Below are 24808 nucleotides of genomic sequence, written 5' to 3'. Positions count from 1 at the left end.
CAACAGGGTCCTGTTGAATCTCTCTGGCTGAGGATCTCCCTGTGGCTGGTAAGGGGTAGTCCTGGATTTCTCAACCCCAAGCATAGTCAGTAATTCCTGGATAAGGCGGCTCTCAAAGTCCTGCCCCTGATCACTATGGATTTGCCTGGGAAGGCCGTAATGCACAAAATACTTCTCCCATAACACCTTCGCCACTGTCGTCACCTTCTGATCCTTGGTGGGAAATGCCTGAGCATAGCGAGTGTAATGATCGGTGATGACTAAGACATTTGCGGTGTTGCTGGTGTCAGGCTCAATCGACAGGAAATCCATACATACCAGGTCCAGAGGTCCCGCACTCTGCAAGTGCGACAGTGGAGCCGCCAACACTGGCAGGGTCTTCCTCTGGATGCAACGACGGCATCCCCTACAGTATTCTTCCACGTCCCCCCTCATCCGGGGCTAGTAGAACCGGTCTTTGAGTAATCCATATGTCTTTTCCACCCCCAAGTGTCCAGAATCATCATGTAAGGCCTGGAGTACAGTCTGGCGATACTCCTCCGGCAGGACCAGTTGCCAACAGCGGGGTTGGTCCGGAGGCGTCGTTACCCAGTACAAGATTTTGTTCTTTAACTTCAACCGAGACCACTCCTTCAACAACAGAGGCACGCATGGGTGTTTCGCCTTCTCAGCCAACGCCCCATCCCCCTTCTCGACCGCTCTCCACACTGTGCCAATGCCCGGGTCATTTTGCTGAGCAGTTGCCACTTCCCCCCGGACTCAGTTCCGGCAACTGTTTAGTCCCTAGTGTGGTCAAGTCACAGTAAACTAGGGGTATGGCGTCGTCAAAAACCCCCAAATGGTCCACGGCTCGTTCCAGCCTCCCTCTTCCCTCGGCCTTCACAGTGATAGCAAACTGACACATCGCCTTCACTCCAGGGGCAGGGACATTCTCCCACTCCTCATCCCTCTCCTCCTCCCCCGGCTCCCGACAAGACAATGCATCCACATCGACATTCTTGCTTCCGGGGCGGTACCTCAAGCTGAAATCATATACCGACAAGGCCGCCAGCCACTGATGTCCGGTGGCATCCAGCTTCGCCGAAGTCAAAATATAAGTGAGAGGATTGTTATCCGTTCTCACCTCAAACTTGGCTCCGTACAGGTAATCGCCTAGCTTGTCCACCACCGCCCACTTCAGCGCCAGGAACTCCAACTTGTGAGTGGGATAGTTTCTCTCCGATGGCGACAAGCTTCGGCTGACAAAGGCTACCGGTCTCAATGCTTTGCCATGCTCCTGGTACAGAACAGCCCCGAGACCCTCTCGGCTGGCATCCGTGTGCAGCACATATGGCTTCTGGGGATCGGCAAAAGCCAACACCGGGGCCTGGGTCAGTGCCCTTTTCAAAGATCGGAACGCCTCTTCACATTGATCATCCCATCTCGAGCCAAAAGGTTCCGCCGGGTTCCAGTATCCTCCAGCATCCTGCCTCTGGTTCCCCGTCCTCTTCTTCCCCACCGGGGGATAGCCACACAACAGCTGAGTCAACGGGTGACACACTTTGGCGTATCCTTTCACAAATCGCCGGTAATACCCATAGAACCCCAAAAATGAGCGCAGAGCACCCACTTTCTGGGGTCTTGGCCAGGTGGTCACGGCCTCTATCTTGGTTGGATCAGTAGCCACTCCCTCTCGCGAAATGATATGGCCAATGTAGTTAACCGACGACTTGCAGAACTGCCATTTGTCCAGGGAAAGCTTCAACCCTTCTTCATTAAGCCGGCCCAACACCTTCAACAGCCTCTCCTCATGTTCCTCCAAAGTCGATCCAAACACTATCAAATCGTCCAGGTACACCAGCACCTCCAACAGATTCATATCCCCCACAGTTCTCTCCATGAGTCTCTGGAAGGTGGCTGGGGCTCCGGATATGCCTTGGGGCATTTGTTCGAACTGAAAGAACCCCAGCGGGCAGATAAAAGCAGTCTTCTCTTTATCGGCCGCACTCATCGGGATCTGGTAATACCCACTTCTTAAATCCAGCACACTGAACCACTTCGCACCGCTCAGGCAGGCCAACGCATCCTCGACTCTTGGGACAGTATATTGATCAGGGACAGTTCGCCGATTCAACGTCCTGTAGTGAACACACATGCGCACTCGCCCATTCTTCTTCTGTGCCACCACTATTGGGGACGCATAAGGACTTCGAGACTCAGCTATGATTCCGGCCTCCTTCAACTTGCACAAGTGCTGTCGCACGTCCTCAACATCTGCCAGCCGCCAGGATCTCTCTCGGAACGGAACCATCCGTCACCCGGATGGTGTGGCGAGTGCTTTTGGAGCAGCCAACATCAAACTCGCCCCGAGAAAAAACAGCTTCCATCTTCAGCATCTTCTCCACTAGCCGGTGTTTCCACTCCGGCGACACTGGGGAATCCCCGAAGTTAAAGGCTTCAGCGGTCAGTTCCCTTCGATGCTCCGATCCCTCCCCGTTAGGGGTCCGCACTGGTGCGCTGGACATTACAGTCACCGGGAACAGATGTGCCAGCGGCATTCCCCTCTTAAAGGTGATTTCTCTTGCCGTGGTGTTCCTGACACTTATAGCTATACGCCTCGCATGTACCACCCCTGGTCTCTGCACTTCGGGCCTCATCAGCGCCCCCGCCGGAAATCGTGTCTCCCCTTCAAGATCGTCTGGGGCGTCTACTAACAGGGCTTCTCCCGTCGACACTCCTGGGAATCTGGGGGTCCCCATCACTAGGGCTACCTCCCCGGGTCGGATCACCTTGGGCCTCGCCTGCCTACACCACACCGTCCCTCGTTTACACTCCGGGTCCAGCCCTTGGGAGGCAACCCCTTCTGCGAACACTGCTCGAAACACTGGATGCACCGAGAGGGTCTCCAGAAAGTCTTCCCCCCCTTTCTCCTTACAAGCTCCCAGGAGCCGTCGCACAACAGGGGAGTTAGTCCCCACCAGGAGGGCAGCACCACCGGTTTCCACTGGGTCAGGACACACCAACACCAACGTCTCAATAGCTTCCGACACTCCCACATCGCCCTCCAAGAACTCCAATCTCACCGATAGGTACCCATCGTACGGGTAGTCACCCTCGCTCACACCCCAAATCTGCAGGGCGTCAAATGGGGTTACGGGCAAATGCTTTAGATATTGATTGTAGAAAGACCGGTACAATAAGGTCACCTGCGATCCCGTATCAAGAAGGGCTTTTGCGTAAATTCCCTCTATCCGTAGACCCACACTGGCACGGGGTCCTACCAGCCCATCCGGAACAGAGGCGTGGGCACCCGGTGGTCTTCCGGCTGATCTCTGGGAACGTTCCTCCAGAGGCTCCAGTCCGTTCCCTCACTGAGCCTCTCCTAACTTTCCTGACACCTCCCTTTTTAATCATAGGGGGGCTTGTCCTCCGCGGGACTCCTTGTCTCTCACAATCCCACCTAAAGTGACCCTCCTCTCCACAGCTATAGCACACCCTCAGCCTTCCACAGTCCCGCCTGAAATGCCCCTCTTTCCCACAGTTAAAGCACACACTGCCGGCCGCCCCTCCTCTCCCAGGACGGCTCCTGCTCCCAATCCACTGCACTGATCGCCCCTGAGAGTAGGTACCTCCCCTGTCCCTCCCCTCCAAAGGGGGTTCCCTACTCCCCGGGGGATTGTCATTCCTCCACTCAGCCACCACTTCCTGTATCGCTGAGGATCGCTCCTGTAGGCCCGTGCCCCTTTTCCGCCCCAACGCTCTCTCTTCCTCTCGCACCTCTCTAATCAGTTGCCCGAAGGATGGAGGGGGACCTTTCCTATAAGCCTGCCGGATAGTCCACGCCACCTTGTCCTCCTCCAGAGAGCCACTGAATAGCTGACTCATCCTCACGCTAGCCACGTCAGTCGCCTTCACTACCCCCCGGCGCCGCAGCCCCGAGAGCATCCCCTCCATCCTAAATATGTACTCGGAGAGCTTTTCCCCTCTCCATTGTTCCAGGCATTGAAACTCTGCTAAAAGCAGCCAGGGTTCCCCTGACAACCCAAACGCTCCCTCCAAAACTTCTAGGCATTCCTCCACTGAGGCCCCAGGCTTCTCAGCTTTCAACTCCCGGACGGTTTTGGCTGCTAAACCCCTCAAACTTCCCACCAATCGCTGCCTCTTCTCCTCCTCTGAGCCTGGCCACTCCTCTAACATCAAAGACGTGTGCTCGATCCAGGTCTCATAGTCCACCTCCCCATCCGGAGTAGGCTTGGCTCCGGAGAACACCCCCAGCTTCAGCCGTGGCCTCTCGGCCACCCCCACCAGGGAATTAAGTGCGGCTGCCAGCTCCGAGGCTTCCACCCTACCTGGGGAGCGGGGCTTAGTCACGACTCCCTCCTCCCACCTCCCTTTCCTAGTGCCAGGCACCTCTCTGGGGTCCACCTCTAGCTCTAACTCCTCCTCCGATGTCTCCTCAGCCTCATCCTCGTAAAAGTGGAGCCCCCACGGCCCCTCCTCCCCCGGTACACTGACCGTCGCCGGCAGTTCCACCGTCCTGTCTTCAGCACTCGTACGAACCAACACCCAGCTAGACTCCACCTCTTTACCACATCGTCTAGCTACCAATTCTACCTGTCCAATACCCCTCACCGAACTTAAACCCCGCACTATCGCGTCTCCCGAAACTCGAAAATCCACTCCGCTCACTACGCATGCGTACTGTACTGGTACATCTTCAAACTGGCACCAACAAAAAATCTTATCTCTGTCCATCTCCGCTCTGCTGCCTGCGCGATTCCACAGCCCCTGACAAACCAATCCGGGACGAGCACCCCACAAATGTAACCCTTACCCAACAGGCTGGTATATGTCTAGGGGAAAAAGGAGATCCAGCCACTCTCCAACCCACCTCCCGTACACGCAGGTGCTGTGAGAATCGAGTTAATGCCTCGCGCCCGCCAACAGTATCAAACCCACAACAAATACCGTTATGAAATACACTTTAAAGAGTTTACTAAAATTAAAAAAATAGTAGGCAATATATATATATATATACACAAGGAAAAAAACAAAAGGCGCCAACTTATCAAAGTTCAGTCTGTTTAGTGCACTCGTTGGAGCTCAATCAACGAACCAATCGACCCATACGGCCGTCGCACCTGGGACCACCCCGGTGGTCTTACGAGCAGTCCAGCACACGTCCACCTTCCTCAGCGTCTTCCTCGGCCTCTCCCTTCCACCAAAAAAAAACCACGGAAAAAACCCCTCCCCCAAATTCCCAGCATCACAAGACACAATAACATTCCCCATTGATTAACAAATGAATACAATTACCATATCAGCCATTCTAAAGTGAAACAAGGGTGAGAGAAACACTTATCCGACAAAGAAGCATTCCTACTTGTAACAAACCAAAGAGGCCATTCTGAGTAACATACACAGGACATTGTACACTGATTATCAGGATGCGGAAGAATTTGCACAAGAATTCCCAAATATTTGCTAACCACAGCCAAAGATCTAAAAGTGAAACAGATTAAAGATGAAGACAGGGACAGTGAATGGAGTTGATGGATGTTTAAGGACAGAAGAATATTTAAATATATTCTTAATTATATGATACAGAGGGAGAAAGGTAAAAATTTGAGAAATATTAATCAAGAGTAGTCATATTATTTTTTCTTGTATATACTTTTTTATGTTACGGGGGAGCTGGGGGAACTTTGGATCGATTGCTATGGGATTCATGTGTGTAATCATAGCAATTGCCATGACCCGTACAATGGAGGGGGGTAATGCTGTGTTTTTTTTATTCACAACATTAGTAGGGGGGTATTTTGTTTTTTTTCCCTTTATAATCTATTTTTCTTTAATCTTTCTTTCTTTGCCTGGACAATCGGGGGGAGACATATAGCAACACGGAGAATTTTAAAAAGACTCCCCAAGGTACTAAGAAAGTTGAAAAGTTAGGTATTACTATAGACTGGAGTAATCCTGTTAAAAATAAAGACTAATTTACTGAATTTTTTAAGTTTTAACGTTAATGGGCTTAATGGACCGGTGAAAAGAAAAAGAATTCTAACATACATTAAGAAAATGAAAATAGATATAGCTTTTAGCTGCATTCCATTTGAAAAAAAAACATTTATAATTTAAGAGATAAATATGAAATATTTCTGAAAATTTGGCGCCCTTATTTACAAAAGATAGGATTAAATATATAGGTGCCTTAAAGATAAAATTATTGGTTATTTGAGGAAATAAATAAATATATACACAAAAGCTATTATGGAGCACATGGGGATCTTCCGATATCCAAGCATTCTTTCTTTCTTTTTCTCTTTTTTTTCTTTCTACAGGGATATGTTAGGGTGGAGGGGTTAAGGAGAGGGGGAAAGGGTTGATAATTTCAATTAAAAAAATTTATATTAAAAAAATTTTTAAAAAAGTAATATTAGCACGCCCAAGTGGAGATTGATGGTGCATTAAATGCTATCCTGCAGCCATGTTTCCGCATGCATGCAGACATTCCTCATCTCACGCTGGGTCAGCTGCAGATGAAGGTGATCCAGCTCATCTGCAGTAGTACCAACTGGACCAGTACCAACGGGGGAACAGGCCTGCAAGGACTGCCATGGATTCCAGTGAGCCTACCGCCCCTCTTCTCCGTTCCAAACCACCTCCAGCATCTCCTCCCCATGTGGTTGTAAAAGGAATGAGGGCCTCATCCGCACAACAGCCAAGGCTCCTGTACTATCAGTTTCATCAATGAACCAGACCTGCTGTACTTCCTACTACCAAAGTCCAACAGGGTCTTGTGATCACAAGACAAACATTTCCACCATTTGTTGGACCCGGAAAGGCCATTGCGACCAAGCAAGCGCACCAGCATCTTAGCAGAAGACCCCGCTTCCCCCACTCACAGATGCTGCTTGATCCGCTGAGTTCTTCCAGACAATCATTTGTCAGAGAAGCATAAACATTGGCTTTCATTCTGTCAATGCTGTCAACAACATGCAGTAATGACCAACAGAGGGGAAAAACATACAGTAAATATATTAACATGACAAGGCAAGTTGTGACCATTGCAGTCATGAAATCTGTAGCTTTATCAGCTACTCACCAATTCACCAAAAGAACAAAGCTTCCAAATTATCTCCCTGCCCTTAATCCTGCTCCTCCTCCTTTTACAAAATCTGACAAATAATCAACAGACCACAACATTTTTAGACCAGCCATGTTCTGCAATGCAGGGCTATTCCAGAATATTCAAGCCAATGGGGGAATTATTGGAAGACTCTCAGTGGCCTCCTCAATATGGTTGCAAATTGCAATACTATTGACCTGAAATGTAATGTGACATCTTTACTTGCCTATGCATTAAAATTAAGTTAGTTGGAGACAAAACATTCTTGCCTCCCAGCAGCCAACTTTTGATTTAGTGTGGTGGCTCAAAGATGGCAAAATTCTGGATTAAGCAAAAAAAAATCCTGATCACTGCATGGGCACTTCACTGTGACTATTAACACAAACATGAAATGGGGAAAGAAATGGCAGATTGAATAAAGTGTCAGGAAGTGTATGGTCATGCACTTTGTTGGAAGAAATAAAAGGGTATTGTGAGCAGTTTGGGGCCCCTTATCTAAGGAAAGATAATTGGAGAGGGTTCAAAGGAGCTTCACAAAAATGATTCTGGGATTGAAAGATTTGTCATATGAGGAGTGTGTGATGGTTCTGGGTTTCTACTCACCAGCATTCAGAAGATTGAGGAGTGACCTCATTGATACTTATTGAATGATGAATGACTTCTATAGAGTGGATGTGGGGAGGATGTTTCCTACAGTGAGGGAGAACAAAACCTCAAACTATATCTTATGGAACTTTTATAGAGTCACAGACAAAATGTGCTTTCAGTTAGATTAAATTTATGGATTTAAATGCAGCAGCTGCAGTCAACTGACATCCACTCCATTCATGAGGAGCCACACAGCCAGTTACGAGTTCAAGAAAAAGAAAGATTACCTTTGTCACATGAGCACTGAAGTATACAGTGAAGTGTGCTGCTTGAATCAATAAATAACAGTACAAAAGTACTGGGGCAGTCAGTAAGAGTCATATGGTTCTGATACAATCATAGCATATGTTCATAACTTACTAACCCAAGCTTGTATGCCTTTCAAATGAGGGAGGAAACCTCCATGGTCATGTGAAGAAAATGCAAACACCTTACAGTCAGCAGCAGGAACTGATCTTACAGCTGCAGCTGTAAGGCATTCAAGGTTCAAAGTAAATTTATCAAAGCATGTATGCAGTATACAACCCTGAGATTCTTCTTACTCCAGACAGTCATGAAACAAAGAAACACCACAGAAACCATTCAAAAGAGACATTAAACATGTAACATGAAAATAAAGAACTTATCACACAAACTGTAAAAAATGAGTGAAAAACAGAGTATAAAACATCAAACCATGAGTCCTTGAAATAATGTTCAGTTCAATTTAGCGCTGTTGTACGTTGACTGCAGGCCGCAGAGCCAATCCGCTCCAATCAAAATGGCACAAAGTAGAAATAAAGGAGTAACCAGAAATACATACAACATGAACTGCAGAGTCCAATCCACAAATCACGTCAACTAAACCTTTCCCAAGACCCAAGACTCCGACATCATCCAGCGAGATGCCGAGAACCGGATTGGACACATGCAGACAGATAGCACCGAACACCCATTCACCTTCTGCTCTCATCCTCATTAATTTTAATCTTGCTCGACACTTCCAATTGGCGAGATATGGAGTCGATCACTGTCTCCAGGCTGCACACTCCACTCCAACCCAATCCTCACTGAGCTCCCTTGTAGATAGCAAAGTGCCAGATCACTAAACTGGCCTGAAGACAAAGCATCAAAATGTAAATCACGGGTTGCAAGCACACTTAGCTTAGTAGTAAAGTCATATTTGAAAGTAGAAGTAGTTTCATGAACTGTCTGAAGAATGTTGTCCTTGATCGTGTTGTTCCATGGCACAATCTTCTTCTATCCACCTTGCTAAACGTCATGGTAAAGTGTCACATTAGCTTGAACTGAAAAACCTGTTTCTTCTTATGAAACAGGACCTGTAATCGGGACTGTGTTAATTAAGTTAGTAAAAGGGTGTAATAATTATTAGCTGCATTAATTTTGTGCATCATTTATTAGTACACTTCCATTGGGGAAATATTGGGACTTTCTGCTGAGCTTACAGCTGGAGTAGATGAGGCTTGAAGAATACAATGCACATTTACAATCATCCAGTGACTGTAAAGCTATTCCAAGGTCAGACCTACACATCATAATTGCCAACAACGATGCCCCCAAAAAAGCTGGTGGCACTCAATAAGACATCCACGAATATTTATATCAAGTTAAAATAAAATGTTTTAAAAAAAATTATTACAAATTGTTTTAGCTCACTTAATGGCTATCAAGATCATTTATAGCACAAAATGGCAATTCTTCTTGGATAGTCTTTCAAAATACAGGATGGATTGTTTCAATCAGTTCCATTGCTTCTGAGATGGCTGACAAAAGCCATGTAGGATCTGCAGAATTTGCTTCAGGTATGTGGGCATGTCGGCTGATGAATTTTCCCAGCTGCCATTTTCACTGGGCCTTTGCATGCTCCAAAAGATTTCAGTGCTATCCTAAATGGATCTTGTCTATTTTATAGAGTTTCCCATGACAATGAGAAATGTGTGTGTGTGCTCTTCCCAAAGTGACTGAGAATATTTTTTAAACTGAAATACCATTTTTATTTCAGATATATAGTGTACAAAAAAGGAGAGCAGATATCAGACCGCTCGAAAATAACATTGCAGAGATAGTAATGGGGGACAAAGAAGTGGTAGACAAATTTAATGTGCAATTGTGTCAGTCTTCCCTGTGATAGACATCAAAAGTATGCCAGAAATTTGAGAGCGTCGGGGGCAGAAGTGACAGCAGCCAGTATTACTACGGAGAAGGTGTTTGGGAAGCCGAAAGGTTTGAACTTAGGTAAGTCACCTGGACCAGATGGACTACACTTTAGGGTTCTGAAAGTAACAGCTGAAAATATTGTGGAGGCATTTGAATGATTTTCCAAAAATCACTAGATTCTGGAATGCTTCCCGAGGGAAATTGCAAAAGTCACTCTGCTCTTTAAGAAGGGAGGGAGACAAATGATGGGAAATTAATAGGTTAGCCTGACTTCAGTGGTTGGTAAGATGTTATTTTATTAAGGATGTGGTCTCAGGGTACTTGGATGCACATGATATAATAGGCCAAAGTCAGCATGATTTCTTTAAGGGGAGATCCTGCCTAACTAATTAGTTGGAATTCTTTGAGGAATTTGTTGACTGGCCGGTGAGAAAAGTGGGAATAAAGGGGACCCTTTCTGGTTGGCTGCCATTGACGAGCAGTGATCTGTAGGGATCAGTGTTGAGACTGCTAATTTTCAAGTTATATGTTAAGATTTAAATGACAGAATTGATGGCTTTGAGGCAAATGATATGGAGAAAGGTGGAAGGGTAGGTAGTGTTGACAAAGCAGGGAGTCTAAAGAAGGACTTGGATGGAATGAGAGAATGGTGCAAGAAGTGGCAGATGGACTATAATGTAGGGAAGCGCATGGTCATTGCCATTAAACCTCAAGAAGGAGAATCTGTAGAATGTCTAAGGGATGGCTTTTTAGAACAGCTTGTTGTTGAGCCAACTAGGGGATCTGCTGTGCTGGACTGGGTATTGTGCAATGATCCAGAGGTGATAAAGAGAGCTTAAGGTTAAGGAACCCTTAGGGAACAGTGATCACAATATGATTGAGTTCACTTAGAAATGTGAGAAAGAGAAACTAAATTCCAATGTGCCAGTATTTCAGTGGACAATAGACAATAGGTGCAGAAGTAGACCATTTGGCCCTTCGAGCCTGAACCGCCATTTTGAGATCATGGTTGATCAACTACTATCAATACCCGGTTCCTGCCTTGTTCCCATATCCCTTGATTCCCCTATGAATAAGATACCTATCTAGCTCCTTCTTGAAAGCATCCAGAGAATTGGCCTCCACTACCTTCCGAGGCAGTGCATTCCAGACCCCCACAACTCTCTGGGAGAAGAAGTTTTTCCTTAACTCTATCCTAAATGACCTACCCCTTATTCTCAAACCATGCCCTCTGGTACTGGACTCTCCCAGCATCTGGAACATATTTCCTGCCTCTATCTTGTCCAATCTCTTAATAATCTTATATGTTTTAATCAGATCCCCTCTCAATCTCCTTAATTCCAGCGTGTACAAGCCCAGTCTCTCTAACCTCTCTGCGTAAGACAGTCCAGACATCCCAGGAATTAACCTCGTGAATCTACGCTGCACTTCCTCTGCATCCAGGATATCCTTCCTTAACCCTGGAGACCAAAACTGTACACAATACTCCAGGTGTGGTCTTACCAGGGCTCTCTACAAATGCAAGAGGATTTCCTTGCTCTTGTACTCAATTCCCTTTGTAATAAAGGCCAACATTCAATTAGCCTTCTTCACTGCCTGCTGCACTTGCTCATTCACCTTCAGTGACTGATGAACAAGGACTCCTGGATCTCTTTGTACTTCTCCCTTACCTAACTCTACACCATTCAGATAATAATCTGCCTTCCTGTTCTTACTCCCAAAGTGGATAACCTCACACTTATTCACATTAAACATCATCTGCCAAGTATCTGCCCACTCACCCAGCCTATCCAAGTCACCCTGAATTCTCCTAACATCCTCATCACATGTCACACTGCCACCCAGCTAAGTATCATCAGCAAATGTGCTGATGTTATTTTCAATGCCTTCATCCAAATCGTTGATGTAAATTGTAAACAGCTGTGGTCCCAATACCGAGCCCCGTGGCACCCCACTAGTCACCACCTGCCATTCCGAGAAATACCCATTCACCGCTACCCTTTGCTTTCTATCTGCCAATCTGTTTTCTATCCATGTCAATGTCCCCCCCCCCACCCCCCCGATGCCATGAGCTCTGATTTTACCTACCAATCTCCTATGTGGGACTTTATCAAATGGCTTCTGAAAATCGAGGTACACTACATCCACTGGATCTCCCCCGTCTAACTTCCTGGTTACATCCTCGAAAAACTCCAACAGATTAATCAAGAATGATTTACCCTTGGTAAATCCATGCTGGCTCGGCCCAATCCTATCACTGCTATCTAGATATGCCACTATTTCATCCTCAATAATGGACTCTAGCATCTTCCCCACCACTGATGTCAGGCTGACAGGTCGATCGTTCTCTGTTTTCTCCCTCCCTCCTTTCTTAAAAAGTGGGATAACATAAGCCATTCTCCAATCCTCAGGAAATGATCCTGAATCCAAGGAACATTGGAAAATGTTTACCAATGCATCCACAATTTCCAAGGCCACCTCCTTTAGTACCCTCGGATGCAGACCATCTGGACCTGGGGATTTGTCAGCCTTCAGTCCCATCAGTCTTCGCATCACCGTTTCCTTCCTAATGTCAATCTGTTTTATTTCCTCTGTTAACCTATGTCCTTGGCCCATCCATACATCTGGGAGATTGCTTGTGTCTTCCTTAGTGAAGACAGATCTAAAGTACTCATAAAATTCTTCTCCCATTTCTCTGTTTCCCATAACAATTTCACCCAATTCATTCTTCAAGGGCCCAACATTGTTCTTAACTATCTTCTTTCTTTTCACATACCTAAAAAAGCTTTTGCTATCTTCCTTTATATTCCTGGCTAGCTTGCATTCGTACCTCATTTTTTCTCCCAGTTTTTTCTTTTTAGTTAAGTTCTGTTGTTCCTTAAAAACTTCCCAATCATCTGTCCTCCCACTCACCTTAGTAGAATAAAATAAATTACAACGGCATGAGAGGGGGACTGACCAAGGTTGACTGGAAAGGGACACTAGCAGGAAGGACAGCAGAGCAGCAATGGCTGGAGTTACTGTAAAAAATTAGGGAGATGCAAGACAGATATACTCCAAATAAGAATTTTTCGAATGGAAGAACACTACCGTGGCTGACAAATGAAGTTAGAGCCAAAGCAAAAGAGAGTGCATACAAGGAAGCCAAATTTAGTGGGAAGATAAGAGTGGGAATAAAGGGATCCTCTTCTGACTGGCTACCAGTTACCAGTGGAGCTCCACAGGGGTTGGTGTTGGAACCGCTGTTTTTTACAATGTACGTCAATGATTTCAACTATGGGATTAATGGATTTGTGGCTAAATTTGCCGATGATACAAAGATAGGTGGAGGAGCGGGTAGTGTTGAGGAAACAGAGGGCCTGAAGAGAGATTTAACATAGTTTAGATTTAGGTGAATGGGCAAAGAAGTGGCAAATTAAATACAATGTTGGAAATTGTATGGTGATGCACTTAGGTGGAAGAAATAAATGGGCAGACAATTATTTAGATGGGGAGAGAATTGAAAATGCAGAAATGTAAAGGGTCTTGCGAGGCCTTGTGCAAGATGCCCTAAAGGTTAACCTCCAGGTTCAGTTGGTTGTGAAGACGGCAAATGCAATGCTGACATTCATTTCCAGAGGTGATGTTGAGGCTCTATAAGCCACTAGTGAGACCACACTTGGAGTAGTGTGTGCAGTTTTGGGCTCCTTATTTTAGAAAGGATATACTGACATTGGAGTGGGTTCAGAGAAGGTTCACAAGAATGATTCCAGGAATGAAAGGGTTACCATATGAGAAACGTCTGGCAGCTCTTGGGCTGTATTCTTGGAGTTCAGGAGAATGAGGGGAGATCTCATAGAAACATTCCGAATGTTAAAAGGCCTGAACAGACTGGATATGACAAAGTTATTTCCCATGGTAGGGGAGTCTAAGACAAGCGTGCACGACTTCAGGATTAAAGGACATCCATTTAGAACTGAGATGCGGAGAAATTACTTTAGTCAGAGGGTGTTAAATCTATGGAATTTGTTGCCACGAGCAGCTGTGGAGGCCAAGTCATTGGGTGCATTTAAGGCAGAGATAGATAGGTTCTTGATTAGCTAGGGCATCAAACGATATGGGGAGAAGGCACGGGAGTGTGGATGACTGGAAGAATTGGATCAGCCCGTGATTGAATGGTCGAGCAGACTCGATGTGCCAAATGGCCTGCTTCTGCTCCTGTATCTTATGGTCTTATGGAATAGAAGAAGAAGAATAGCCCTTAACTTGGCAGCTATCGAGGCACCATCGTAATGGTATTTCCATAGTAAGCCATTCTTGTCTTCATGAGGCTGAGTTGCTAGCTCAACGCTCAACCCGACTTGGATTCAAACTTGGGAACCTTCGCTCTGGAGTCCGGTGCTAATATTATTGCGCCACCAAGCGGGACTTTATGGAATAGAGGCATTGACTATTTTCTAACCAGACCGCAAGTTCAGAAATCAGAGGTACAAAGGGATTTGGGAGTGATCATTTAGTATTCCCTTGAGGTTAACTTGCAAAGTGAGTCAGTGATAAGGAAGTGGGAATATTAATATTCATTTTGAGAGGTCTAGAATTAAGAGCAAGGATGTAATACTGGGGCTTTAAGGCACTGGTCAGACACCATTTGGAGTATTGTGAGCAGTTCTAGGCCCTTATCCAACAAAGGATGTGCAAGCTTTGAAGTGGTCCAGGAGGTTCACAAGAATATTCCTAGGAATGAAAGGGTCAACATACGGTGCACATGATGGCCTTGGGTTTGTACTATTGGAGTTTAGAAGAATATGGGGGGGGGGGGGGCGAAACTCTCATTGAAACCCATTGAATATTGAAAGGCCTAGAGAGCATGGATGTAGAGAAGACGTTTCCTATAGTGGGTGAGTTTTGGCCCAGAGGGCACAGGCTCGGAATCAAGGGATGTCCTATTAGAACAGAGATAAGGAGAAATTTCTTTAGTAAAGAGTAGTGAATCTGTGGAATTTATTGCTACAGACAACTACAGAGACAATGGTAATTACCCTTGCAAAGAAAGTCAAAGTTCTGGAATTCTTAATGATCTGCGGATATGAAGCACCACAGAAATGTTAGTCCATTCTTACTGCGAAAAGGTCATTTTCTTTTCCCTTGAAAAACACATTTGAAGCATCCAGATCAAAAAGTGACCAATTGTAAAGGCAATTGATCACAAACCATATGAAGTAAAGAATTGTTGATGAAAACTTTGCTGGCTATTTTTCTTGCTAGCAATTGCCAATACTATACACATTATTAAAAAAACAGCAAGTCCATTAATAACCGCTCATCAAATTTTGATCGTACTGATCTCAACTCAATTGTAAATTTTGTGTAAAGTATAATTACTAACAAAACAGTTACACACATTTTCCTTCGCCAGTTTATGATATTCACCATTTTCTGAAGAAATAACCATGAATTGAAAATACTCACTTCATTAAAAAAAAAGTTGGGAAACTAACATTAAATAATTTCTCATTCCTTTAATACAAAGATTATACACTTTTAACTTACATTTATAGTGACATACATCATCTTTATTAAGATAAGCTAGTCTATGTCACTATAAGCACAAAATATATGCGCACAAGACATTAGCTTTATGTGTCACATATAGGTGGAAACATAGTGAAATGTGTCATTAGTGTCAAATCAGTGAGGATTATGCTGAGCAGCCCACATATTGTCATGCTTTTGGCGCCAGCGTAACATGCTTACAACCATAGCTGTACATCTTTGGAATACGGGAGGAAACTCACACTGTCACGAGAGAGAAAGTATAAACTTCCTATAGACACTGGCAGAATTGAACCCTGGTTGCTGGCAATGTAACACAAACACGAGAAAATCTGCATATACAAAGCAACACACATAAAATGCTGGAGGAACTCAGCATGCCAGGCAGCATCTGTGGATAAGAGTCTGATGAAGGGTGTCAACTGCTTACTCTTTTGTATAGAAGCTGCCTGGCCTGCTGAGTTCCTCTAGCATTGTGTGTGCTGCTGGCAAGGTTATATTGTTATGTTACCATGCCACCCAGGCACAGGCATAGGAGACTAACTCGCATGTCATGAACAAACCCTATTCAGTCTATTCCACCATTTGTTATTTCCCTATTCCCTGCAATTTATTTTGTCACACATACCCATCAACTCCTGTTTGATTCTTTTGCCATTCACCTACACAAAGGGGCAACTTCAGAGTATCCAGTTTACCTAAAAACAGGTCCTTGTGAAGTGGAAGAATCTTATGCAGAAAAGAACAATCAGCCTTCACACAGAAAACATGAAGACAGGATTAAATTCCTATCCTTGCAGCTGAGGTAGCAACAATGCTGCTGCTTCACTCTAGGGTCTAGATGTGACATACACAATTATGTCCTAATTCAATGATTCAAATGGAAATCATGAAACACAATGTCAGATTTAGTTTCAAGCTGAGAAATGTGGCTCTGACAGTCAAAGCGCACCCCATCATTGAGCAGAATTACAAGCAGCGTTGCTACATGAAAGTAGCATCGGGTCAAGAACTCTCATCATCCAGACCATGCACTCTTCTCACTACTACTATCAGGTCCGTACAACTCATGTTCTCAATATTATTTATTTACCTTTTTTATTATTTACATGACTTGACTTCTTTTATACTTTGGCTGTTTGTCAAACTTTATTTAGTTTTTCATTAATTTTACTGAATTTCTTTATTTTCCTGTGAAGGCCTGCAAGACATATGTACTTTGATAATAAATTTACCTGAACTTTGTTGTTTCAAGTTAATTAAATTACTATGATATGAGAACAGAATTATCTGAGGTGAACTCAGAAAATAGATTATAGGCTAATAGAATAGATCAGCAATGACTGACATTAAAGATGACATTTCATCAACTTCAAAAGATATTTGAGTGTTGAAGAAATGCTCTACAAGGATGAACCTTTAGGTCTGTCCAGGAAAGGATGCTGTTAACTTGAAAAAAAAATGCAATGTTGCCAACCCATAGGCTTTGACCTTTTTTTTGAAAGCAGCAGAGGATGATTGGAACAAAAATGTCAAGAGAAAGAATACAAGAGTAATTTAATGAATATAAGAATTTCTAGAGGTTTCTAAGAAACAGTAGCTGTAACAAGCATTAGTCTCTGAGAGAATGAGAATGGGTGATTAATAATAGGAAAATGAAAAATGGCATATTCTAATGGAATGTTCTTCACTGCAGAAGGAACCAAAAACATCTTAAAAATAATGGATACGTAAGAGACTAAGTGAAAGGGATAATTTACACAATCTTTATTACTCTTACTAGTGGAAAATTTATGGGGATAAATATTCAGAATTAAGCATGACCTTGGCTGTCTGCATCTTGGGGTCTTGACATGGCTGCTTAGGTGAGGAAGGCATGGGTTGTAAACTACCAGATTACTCTAGATTGGGAAACTACATTTGTAATGCCTGCTTTATTAAAAAGGAGAAGGAAAGCAAGAAACAAGATATTTGGGAAAGTGCTGGAATCAATTATTACAGAAATAGCTGTTTTGTTAGATAAATCAAAAAACAACAAAGCACTGATTTATGAAGAAAAATCATGTTTCACACATTTGTTACATACCTTAGAGGATGCGATACACAGAAAAACAAAGGGGAACAAGATGTAGAACACTGGATTTCCACAAGTCTTTAAATTAGGCGCTACATAAAAGGCTCTGTCTAAGTAAGATCTCACAACATTAGGAATAGATTGGTATGGCTAGTTAAGTAGCTAACTAACTATAAGAAAGTACAACATGGATAAATGGGTCATTTGCAGATGGCAATTAGTAAGCAGTAGGGAGCCACAGATTAGTGCTCAGGTCTATACTATTCATAAGCCATATTGATGACTTGGATGAAGAAAGTGTACTGCAAACAAATTTTGCTGCTGATAAAAATACATGTGTGTAGCAAGTAGGATACAATGTGGGCATGCTACTTTGGCACTGGTGACACCTACAGCCTGCCCCAAGCACATCCTTAGCTTTTGTTGGTTGTTGCCAAAAATGATGCATTTCACTGCAGGTTTCGATGTTTATGTGATCAATGAATAAATCTGAATCAAAGGGATACAGCTAGATTAGGTGAGGGATTTAGAATTTGACATAGGGAGTATAATGTGGGAAAATGTGAGGTTACACACTTTGGAAGAAAGAAAGGAAATGCCAGATTATCTCGTAATTATCATGTGCCATGTCATATGACATGAGCATACATGGTCTATGGCCATGACTATTCTTGGCAAATTCTATACAAGTGGTTTTCCATTGCCTTCTTCTGGGCAGTGTCTTAATAAGATGGGAGACCCCAGCCATGATCAGTACTCTTCAGAGATTGTCTGCCCAGTATCAGTGGTCACATACGACCATCCATCACCTGCTCCCATGGCTTCACATGACCCTATTCATGGTGGAGGGCTAAGCAGGTGTCACACCTTGCCCAAGGGTAACTTGCAGGCTAGCAGAAGGAAGGAGAACCTTACATCTCTTTTGGTAGAGACGCATCTTCACCCTGCCGCTCAACAAATTTCCTAACACAGTGAAATACAAAGTTATAAAGTTAGATACAGCTGAGGTTTTGATAAGTTCTCTTCCTTTCTTATTGCAGTTAGAACCATGGGAATGGTAGTCAGGGCAGTGGTGTGCTCCTCTTGCAGGATTTTTATTTATTTTATTTAGAGATACAGCACAGAACAGACCTTTCTGATCCACCAAATAACCCTAGTCTGATCACAGGACAATTTGCAATGACTAATTAATCTATTATCCAGTACATCTTTGGATTGTGGGAACCTACATGCATACAGAAAGAAAGTACAAACAATACTGGAATTGAACTCTGAATTTCAATGTCTGAGCTGTATTGTGTTGTGCTAACAGCCAGATTATAGTGGCGCCCAATAAGTTGTGGGAAGTCAGGGAGTCCTCCAGTGTCCTTGATGACTGTACTGACGAGAAATGCACCTGGCTGTACTTCCTCAAGACCACATCAGGGATCTGGAGATGGAGCCAGATGAATTCCAGATCATTTGGGAGGCTGAGGGGCATATAGACAGAAGTTACAGGGAGACAGTCACACCTAGGCTGTAAGATGCAGACAGCTGGGTAACCATATATAGAAGGTAAAATGATAGGAAGTCAGTATAGAGTAACCCTGTGGATATTCCCCTTGATAAAAAGTTTTGGGTACAGTTGGGAGGGGGGAGGAGGAGAAAAACAACCTGCCAAGGAAAAGTCATGGTGGCACTCTGGCACGGAATCTGCCTCTGGTTCTGTGGCTCAGAAGGCTGGAGTGATGGTGGGGGGAGGGGTTCACTGATCAGGGAAAGAGACAGGAGATTCTGTAATGAGAACCCCTATGGTATACTGCCACCTAAGTGCCAAGGTCAGAAACATTTTGGATTGAATCCACAGTATTCTTAAGTGGGAGGGTGAGCAGCCAGAAGTCATGGTCCCGTTGGTACCAACAACATGTACAGAAAGAGGTCCTGGAGTGCGTTCTGGGAGTTTGGTGAAATTAAAAAAAAAACAGGATTTTGAGGGTAATGATTGCCACCTGTGTCATGTGCCAGTGAGGCAAAGAACAGCAAGATAGTGCAGTGATAGTGCATGGCTTAAGAGATGGTGTAGGAGGAGGGCTTCAGGTGTTTGGATCACATGGACTGTCTTCCAGGTTGGTCATGTACAAATGGGATGGTTTCAAGATAGTTATGGAAAAGGATAGTTCTGGTCATCAAGTTAAGATTCTAAATTGGAAAAAGGCAAGAGTATGTCTTATAGTTTAACTAGGCCGTTCAGCTATTGAGTCTGGTCCAGCATCCCATCATGGCTGATTTATTATCCCTCTTAACCCCATTCCTTGCTTTTTCCTCCCATAACCTTTGACATCCTTATTAATCAAGGACCTATCACCCGCCACTTTAAATATACCCAATGCGGCTTCTACAATCGTCTGTGGCAAAGAATTTCACAGATTCACCACTTCTGGCTAAAGAAATTCCTCCTAATCTCTGTTCTAAAGGGATATCCATTTATTCGGAGGCTGTGCCCTCTGGTCCTAGACTCCCCCACCATTGGAAATGTTGTCGCCATGTCCATTCTAGTTTGACCTTTCAATTTTCGATAGCTTTCAATGAGATCCCCCCATTTTTCTAAACTCCAGCAACTACAGGCCCAGAGCCATCAAATGCTCCTCATACTGTAACTCTTTAATTCCTGGAATCATACTTCTGAACATCCTCTGGATCCTCTCCAATGGCAGCACATCCTTTCTTAGATAAGAAGCTGCATACAATACTCCCTCCACGTGTGGCCTGACCAATGCCTTATAGAGCCTCACCATTCCATCCTTGCTTTTATATTCTAGTTCTCTATATTGATTGGTCTTATCTCAAACAATAATGAAGTGGCCTGCAGGGAAGAAGTCATCTCTCTGACACAGTGGTGTCAAAAAAACAACCTCTCCCTCAATGTCGCAAAAACAAAGGAGCTGGTTGTGGATTACAGGAGGAATGGAGATGGGCTAACCCATACTGACATCAATGGATATGAGGTTGAGAAGGTATACAGCTTCAAGTTCCTTGGCATTCACATTACTGAGGACCTCATATGGTCTGTATACACCAGCTGTGTGGTGAAAAAGGCACAACAGTGCCTCTTTCACCTCAGAAAGTTGAGGAAGTTTAGTACGGCCCCCAAATCCAAAGAACTTTCTACAGGGGCACAATTGAGAACATCCTCACTGGCTACATCACTGCCTAGTATGGGAACTCTGCAGGACTCTGCAGAGAGTGGTGCGGACAGTCCAGCACATCTGTAGTTGTCAACGTCCTGTGATTCAGGACATCTACAAGGACAGGTGTGTAAAAAGGGCCCTTAGGATCACTGGGGACCCAGGCCAGCCCAACCACAATCTATTCTAGCTGCTACCATTCAGGAAGCAGTATCGTAGCATAAAAGCCAGGACCAGGCTCTTGGACAGCTTCTTCCATCAGACTGATGAACACACACTGATTTGAGTGCACTCTACATTACATTGACAGCTCTATTTATTATAATTAATTACTATGATTGCACATTTAGATGGAGACGTAACATAAAGGTTTTACTCCTTATGTATGTGAAGGATGTAAAAACATAAAGTCAATTTAATTCTCTTGAAATGAAGCTAACATCGCATTTGCCTTCCTTACCACTGACTCAACCCACAAGTTAACCATTTGGGAATCTTGCACTAGGACTCCCAAATAGGTTTGGACTTTATTCCATGAAGTACACATGAATGAGGGGAGATCTTATAGAAGTATACAAAATTGAGGATAGGGCTTTCACCCTCAAGTTGGATGAAACTGGACCTAGAGGTCATAGATTTAGTGTGAAATTTGAAACATTTAAAAAGATTTCTGAGGGGAAACTTCTTCACTCAGAGGATGGTGCAAATCTGGAAAGGGGTTGTCAGTGGGAGTGGTAGATGCAAGTTCAATTGTAACATTTAAGAGAATTTTAGATAACACATGAATAAGAGGGATTTGGCAGGAAATGGACTAGGTGCAGATAGATGAGACAAGGCAAAAGATCAGCTCAACATGGACTAGATGGGCCAAAAGACTTGTCTCTTTGCTGTCTTACTCTACAATGCCAAGGGAAGGTTGGTCGTAGTCATACCAGAGCTCAGAGTGCAAAAAAGAAGTTAGCTTGGACGCAACTGAATTGAACATTTGATTCTTTATTTAAAATACAATGTTCAGTTTGGCCTCTATATTTTATGAAATATCTGCTTATAATGGAGACAGTGCAGAAAATTGAGGCAGTTCTTGGCAGAAGCAGCTGAAACAGGAAGAAATTGCTGAGCAGGTAGGGTTTATACTTATTAGTGCTTAGAAAAATGGAAAGTGATCTTGTTGAAATCAAAGAATGTCTTAATTTTAACATTTCTAAGGCTAGTATCTGCTGACATATACATACTTTGATAATAAATTTACATTGAAAATGCTCTTACAGATCATGAACCATATCTAACTGATGTCTAATTGCATTCCTGCAGTAGATGGAAACCTGAAAGGAAACAAAGTGCTGTGAATAAACATCAGTTCAGACAGCGTCCGTGATGGGATAAAGACACAGTTAACATTTCAGGTGACCAATGAATATGATCTCTGCACAGGTGCCATCTGATCTACAAGTATCATTTTCAGCACTTCCTAATTTTAGTTTTAACTGTACTGACATGAAGAAATGCAAACTGTTACATTTTGATTAAGAAAAGGCAGTATAAACAAAAGGGGATAGCAGAATAGACTTCTGAGAATATGTGGCACAGGTCGTTAAACACAGGGCGAGGCAGTTAAAGAAACTCAAACAGAAGGGTTAAATAGCTTGGAAGGCATGATGAGTATATACAAACCACAAATTCAACCAGTTCTGTGCACCAGTTTAGAAAAGGGGACAAAAAAGTTCTGAGAATGCAGAAGAGAAACTATCTCCAATGGTTGTAGGCTCAAGAACAAGGCAGCATTGTACAAGAACCAAAAGTGACATGAAGATTCTTCCCTGCCCTCCCACTTCCCCCCAAACCCCACCCTACAACCACACAGAGAGAGATTAGGGTCTGGTGTGCATTCTCAGGAGTGCAGTGGGGACATTTTACAGGACATGGAAACAGATACGAAAGGAGAGAACTTGGAGGGCTCTTGGGTGCAAAAATGGGAGGATGATTATTTGGGTTGCTCTTACACAGAGCTGGTACAGACGATGGATTCAATGAATTGATCTTTTAAGCTGTAACCGTTTAATGCATTAAATGCATTAATGCGTCTACTAGCATTCACTCTAAAAATAAAACAATGCAGTCATAAGACATACGTTATAACATTAAAATCGTATATTTCTGTTTTAACTTGACTTGCATCATCCTTTTAAGATTCAAAGTAGAGAGCCCAAGAGCGATGACATCTTGCACCGCAATCCACTCACAAGTTTGGCTCACTCGCTCTCTCTGACGTTCAGGCTTGGAGACAGGACAAAAGCAGCAATCCATCAGAGGCCCAACCAGTCTCCGGACATCTTAAAGCTTGGAAACTCACGATATGAACACACTATTTTCTAAAAGCTTGAAACCTGCACTGGAAGTAATAACCATAGGCCGAGACATTTTGGAAAACAAATAGTAACCAATAATAACATTTAAAAGAGACGGCTGAGCCCTACTGCCACCAAAACAAAACCACTAGGCAAGGCCCCGAGCTTGAACCAATGAAAAGCAGCACAGGAAGGAGCACTGATTACTGGATTTACACAATATAAAGTAAAAACAAAAATATTTGTTTTGCATTCCCTTTCTTACCAGCGGCTGGATTTCGGACCGGGCGGTAGGGACCTGGAACCGATCGATTTCTTCCATCATTTTGAACAACGAGGTGATGTTGAGGCCCTTTGTCTATCACGATTGAAGACCCAGCGCTCGCTGTTCGTGACACCGGTACTGTTTGGTCCTGCGGCCAGTGTGATTATCTCATCTTATTCCTTAAGCGAGCCCGGCGCCAGTCTCCATCTCACGCAGAGACCGTGACTCAACTCCAGCTTCCGGGTCCGGAAGTCGGACCCCCCGCCCGACACTAAACACAATTCCCTTATTTCCCCCCTCCCCAACAAAAATCAACGGCGTGTCAAAACAACGCAAGACGAGCGAAGCACTTTTTTTTTTAAAAGACTTGATTTTTAAAAACCATTTTGTTTCGCCAGCACTACCATTCAGCTAGGCACCGTTAGAGGTAATCCCGTTACCCTGGTGACGTCCAGCTTCGGGGAAGTGATGTTCAAAATGCAATTTAAAAAAAAAACACAGCCGAATTGGAGTTGTTGGAAATTTGATGCAATAACACAAAATGGATGAACGTGAAACATTAAAATCTGCTTCTCGTCTTTGATGCTAACTGACCTACTGGAAGCTTCCAGCAGATTTTCCTTTATCAATGAGAAGCATCATTCAAACTGAATGTTTACGTTGTCGGGATTTTTTTTCTTCTTTTTTTAATATTTTCACTGACTTCGGGAATATGACTTTCATTTCTCAGAGAGGAGTGGGTTTGCAGCAGCGGAAGTCGCCGTTGCCTAGGATACGGATTTCAACTTCCGGTTGCCGCGACGGGTCGGTTGCTCGAGATGCCGAAACAGAGATCTAAATCGGTAATTGCATTAAAATATGTTGTTTTAGAGGAAAACCAATTAAAGGGCTCTTTCTGTCTGCCGCTGCGAATTATTTGCACGCTGATCGGTGCGGGAGGCGATGGTCGTTCGCCCAACATTACTCGGGGAGGGGGTGGGGATGATCTGGTTTCTCTGTCGCGTAGCACTGAAACAGACCCTTCGGCCCAAATGGCCAGAACTAGCCACAGCATCGCCCATGCTAGTCCCATTTGCCGGCGTTCGGCCCATAACCCTCCTGGTCCTTCCCCCCCCCCCCCCACTTAAGTCACATGTACCATACGCTGCAGGAACTCAGGAGGTCGGGCAGCATCTGTGGAGAGGAATAAATACACTAGTCGACGTTTCAATTTGCTTCTTAAGTTTTGCAGCTGTACAGCCTCGACCTTTGGCAGCTTATTCCAGGTTCTCGCTACCCCATTCATTAAAGAAGTTACCTCTTAGGTCGCTTTTAAATCTCTCCCCTCTTATCTTATCTTGTATGTTTGTGTTTGTTAACGTCCCTTCCGAAATAATTTTAGGTGTGCTCACCGGCGAGACTGTTGTTGCCAGGAGCTCCTTGAGTCAGAAGATTGTTTTCCGATAGGTGCTGGTTTTTCACCCTTTTTCAGTTGATTTCGCTACCTTTTACTGCCTCCAAATGTTTCCTTTCACG

At 44.1% G+C, this 24808-nt stretch overlaps 2 protein-coding genes across 6 annotated transcripts in view; one reads left to right on the top strand and one right to left on the bottom strand.

Moving 5' to 3' along the window:
• Positions 1-23531, bottom strand: part of fam219aa (family with sequence similarity 219 member Aa) — an 89461-nt gene extending 65930 nt beyond the window's left edge. For 2 of the 5 annotated variants that reach the window (XM_059989596.1, XM_059989595.1), the window contains exon 1: positions 23294-23531. In XM_059989596.1, coding sequence (XP_059845579.1) covers positions 23294-23353 — 60 coding nt within the window. In that variant the 5' untranslated portion in view covers positions 23354-23531. The remainder of the gene's footprint in view (positions 1-23293) is intronic. The other 3 variants (XR_009515724.1, XM_059989594.1, XM_059989593.1) reach the window with 3 other exon arrangements.
• Positions 23532-23617: 86 nt separating this feature from the next.
• dnai1.2 (dynein, axonemal, intermediate chain 1, paralog 2) overlaps positions 23618-24808 on the top strand; it is a 149686-nt gene continuing 148495 nt past the window's right edge. The window contains exons 1-2 of the mRNA XM_059989591.1: positions 23618-23720; positions 24024-24135. Coding sequence (XP_059845574.1) covers positions 24112-24135 — 24 coding nt within the window. The 5' untranslated portion in view covers positions 23618-23720; positions 24024-24111. The remainder of the gene's footprint in view (positions 23721-24023; positions 24136-24808) is intronic.

The sequence above is a fragment of the Hypanus sabinus genome, chromosome 14 (genome assembly GCF_030144855.1).
Source record: "Hypanus sabinus isolate sHypSab1 chromosome 14, sHypSab1.hap1, whole genome shotgun sequence".
In the NCBI taxonomy this organism is placed as follows: Eukaryota; Metazoa; Chordata; class Chondrichthyes; order Myliobatiformes; family Dasyatidae; genus Hypanus; species Hypanus sabinus.
This window is presented reverse-complemented; position numbering and strand designations above follow the sequence as displayed.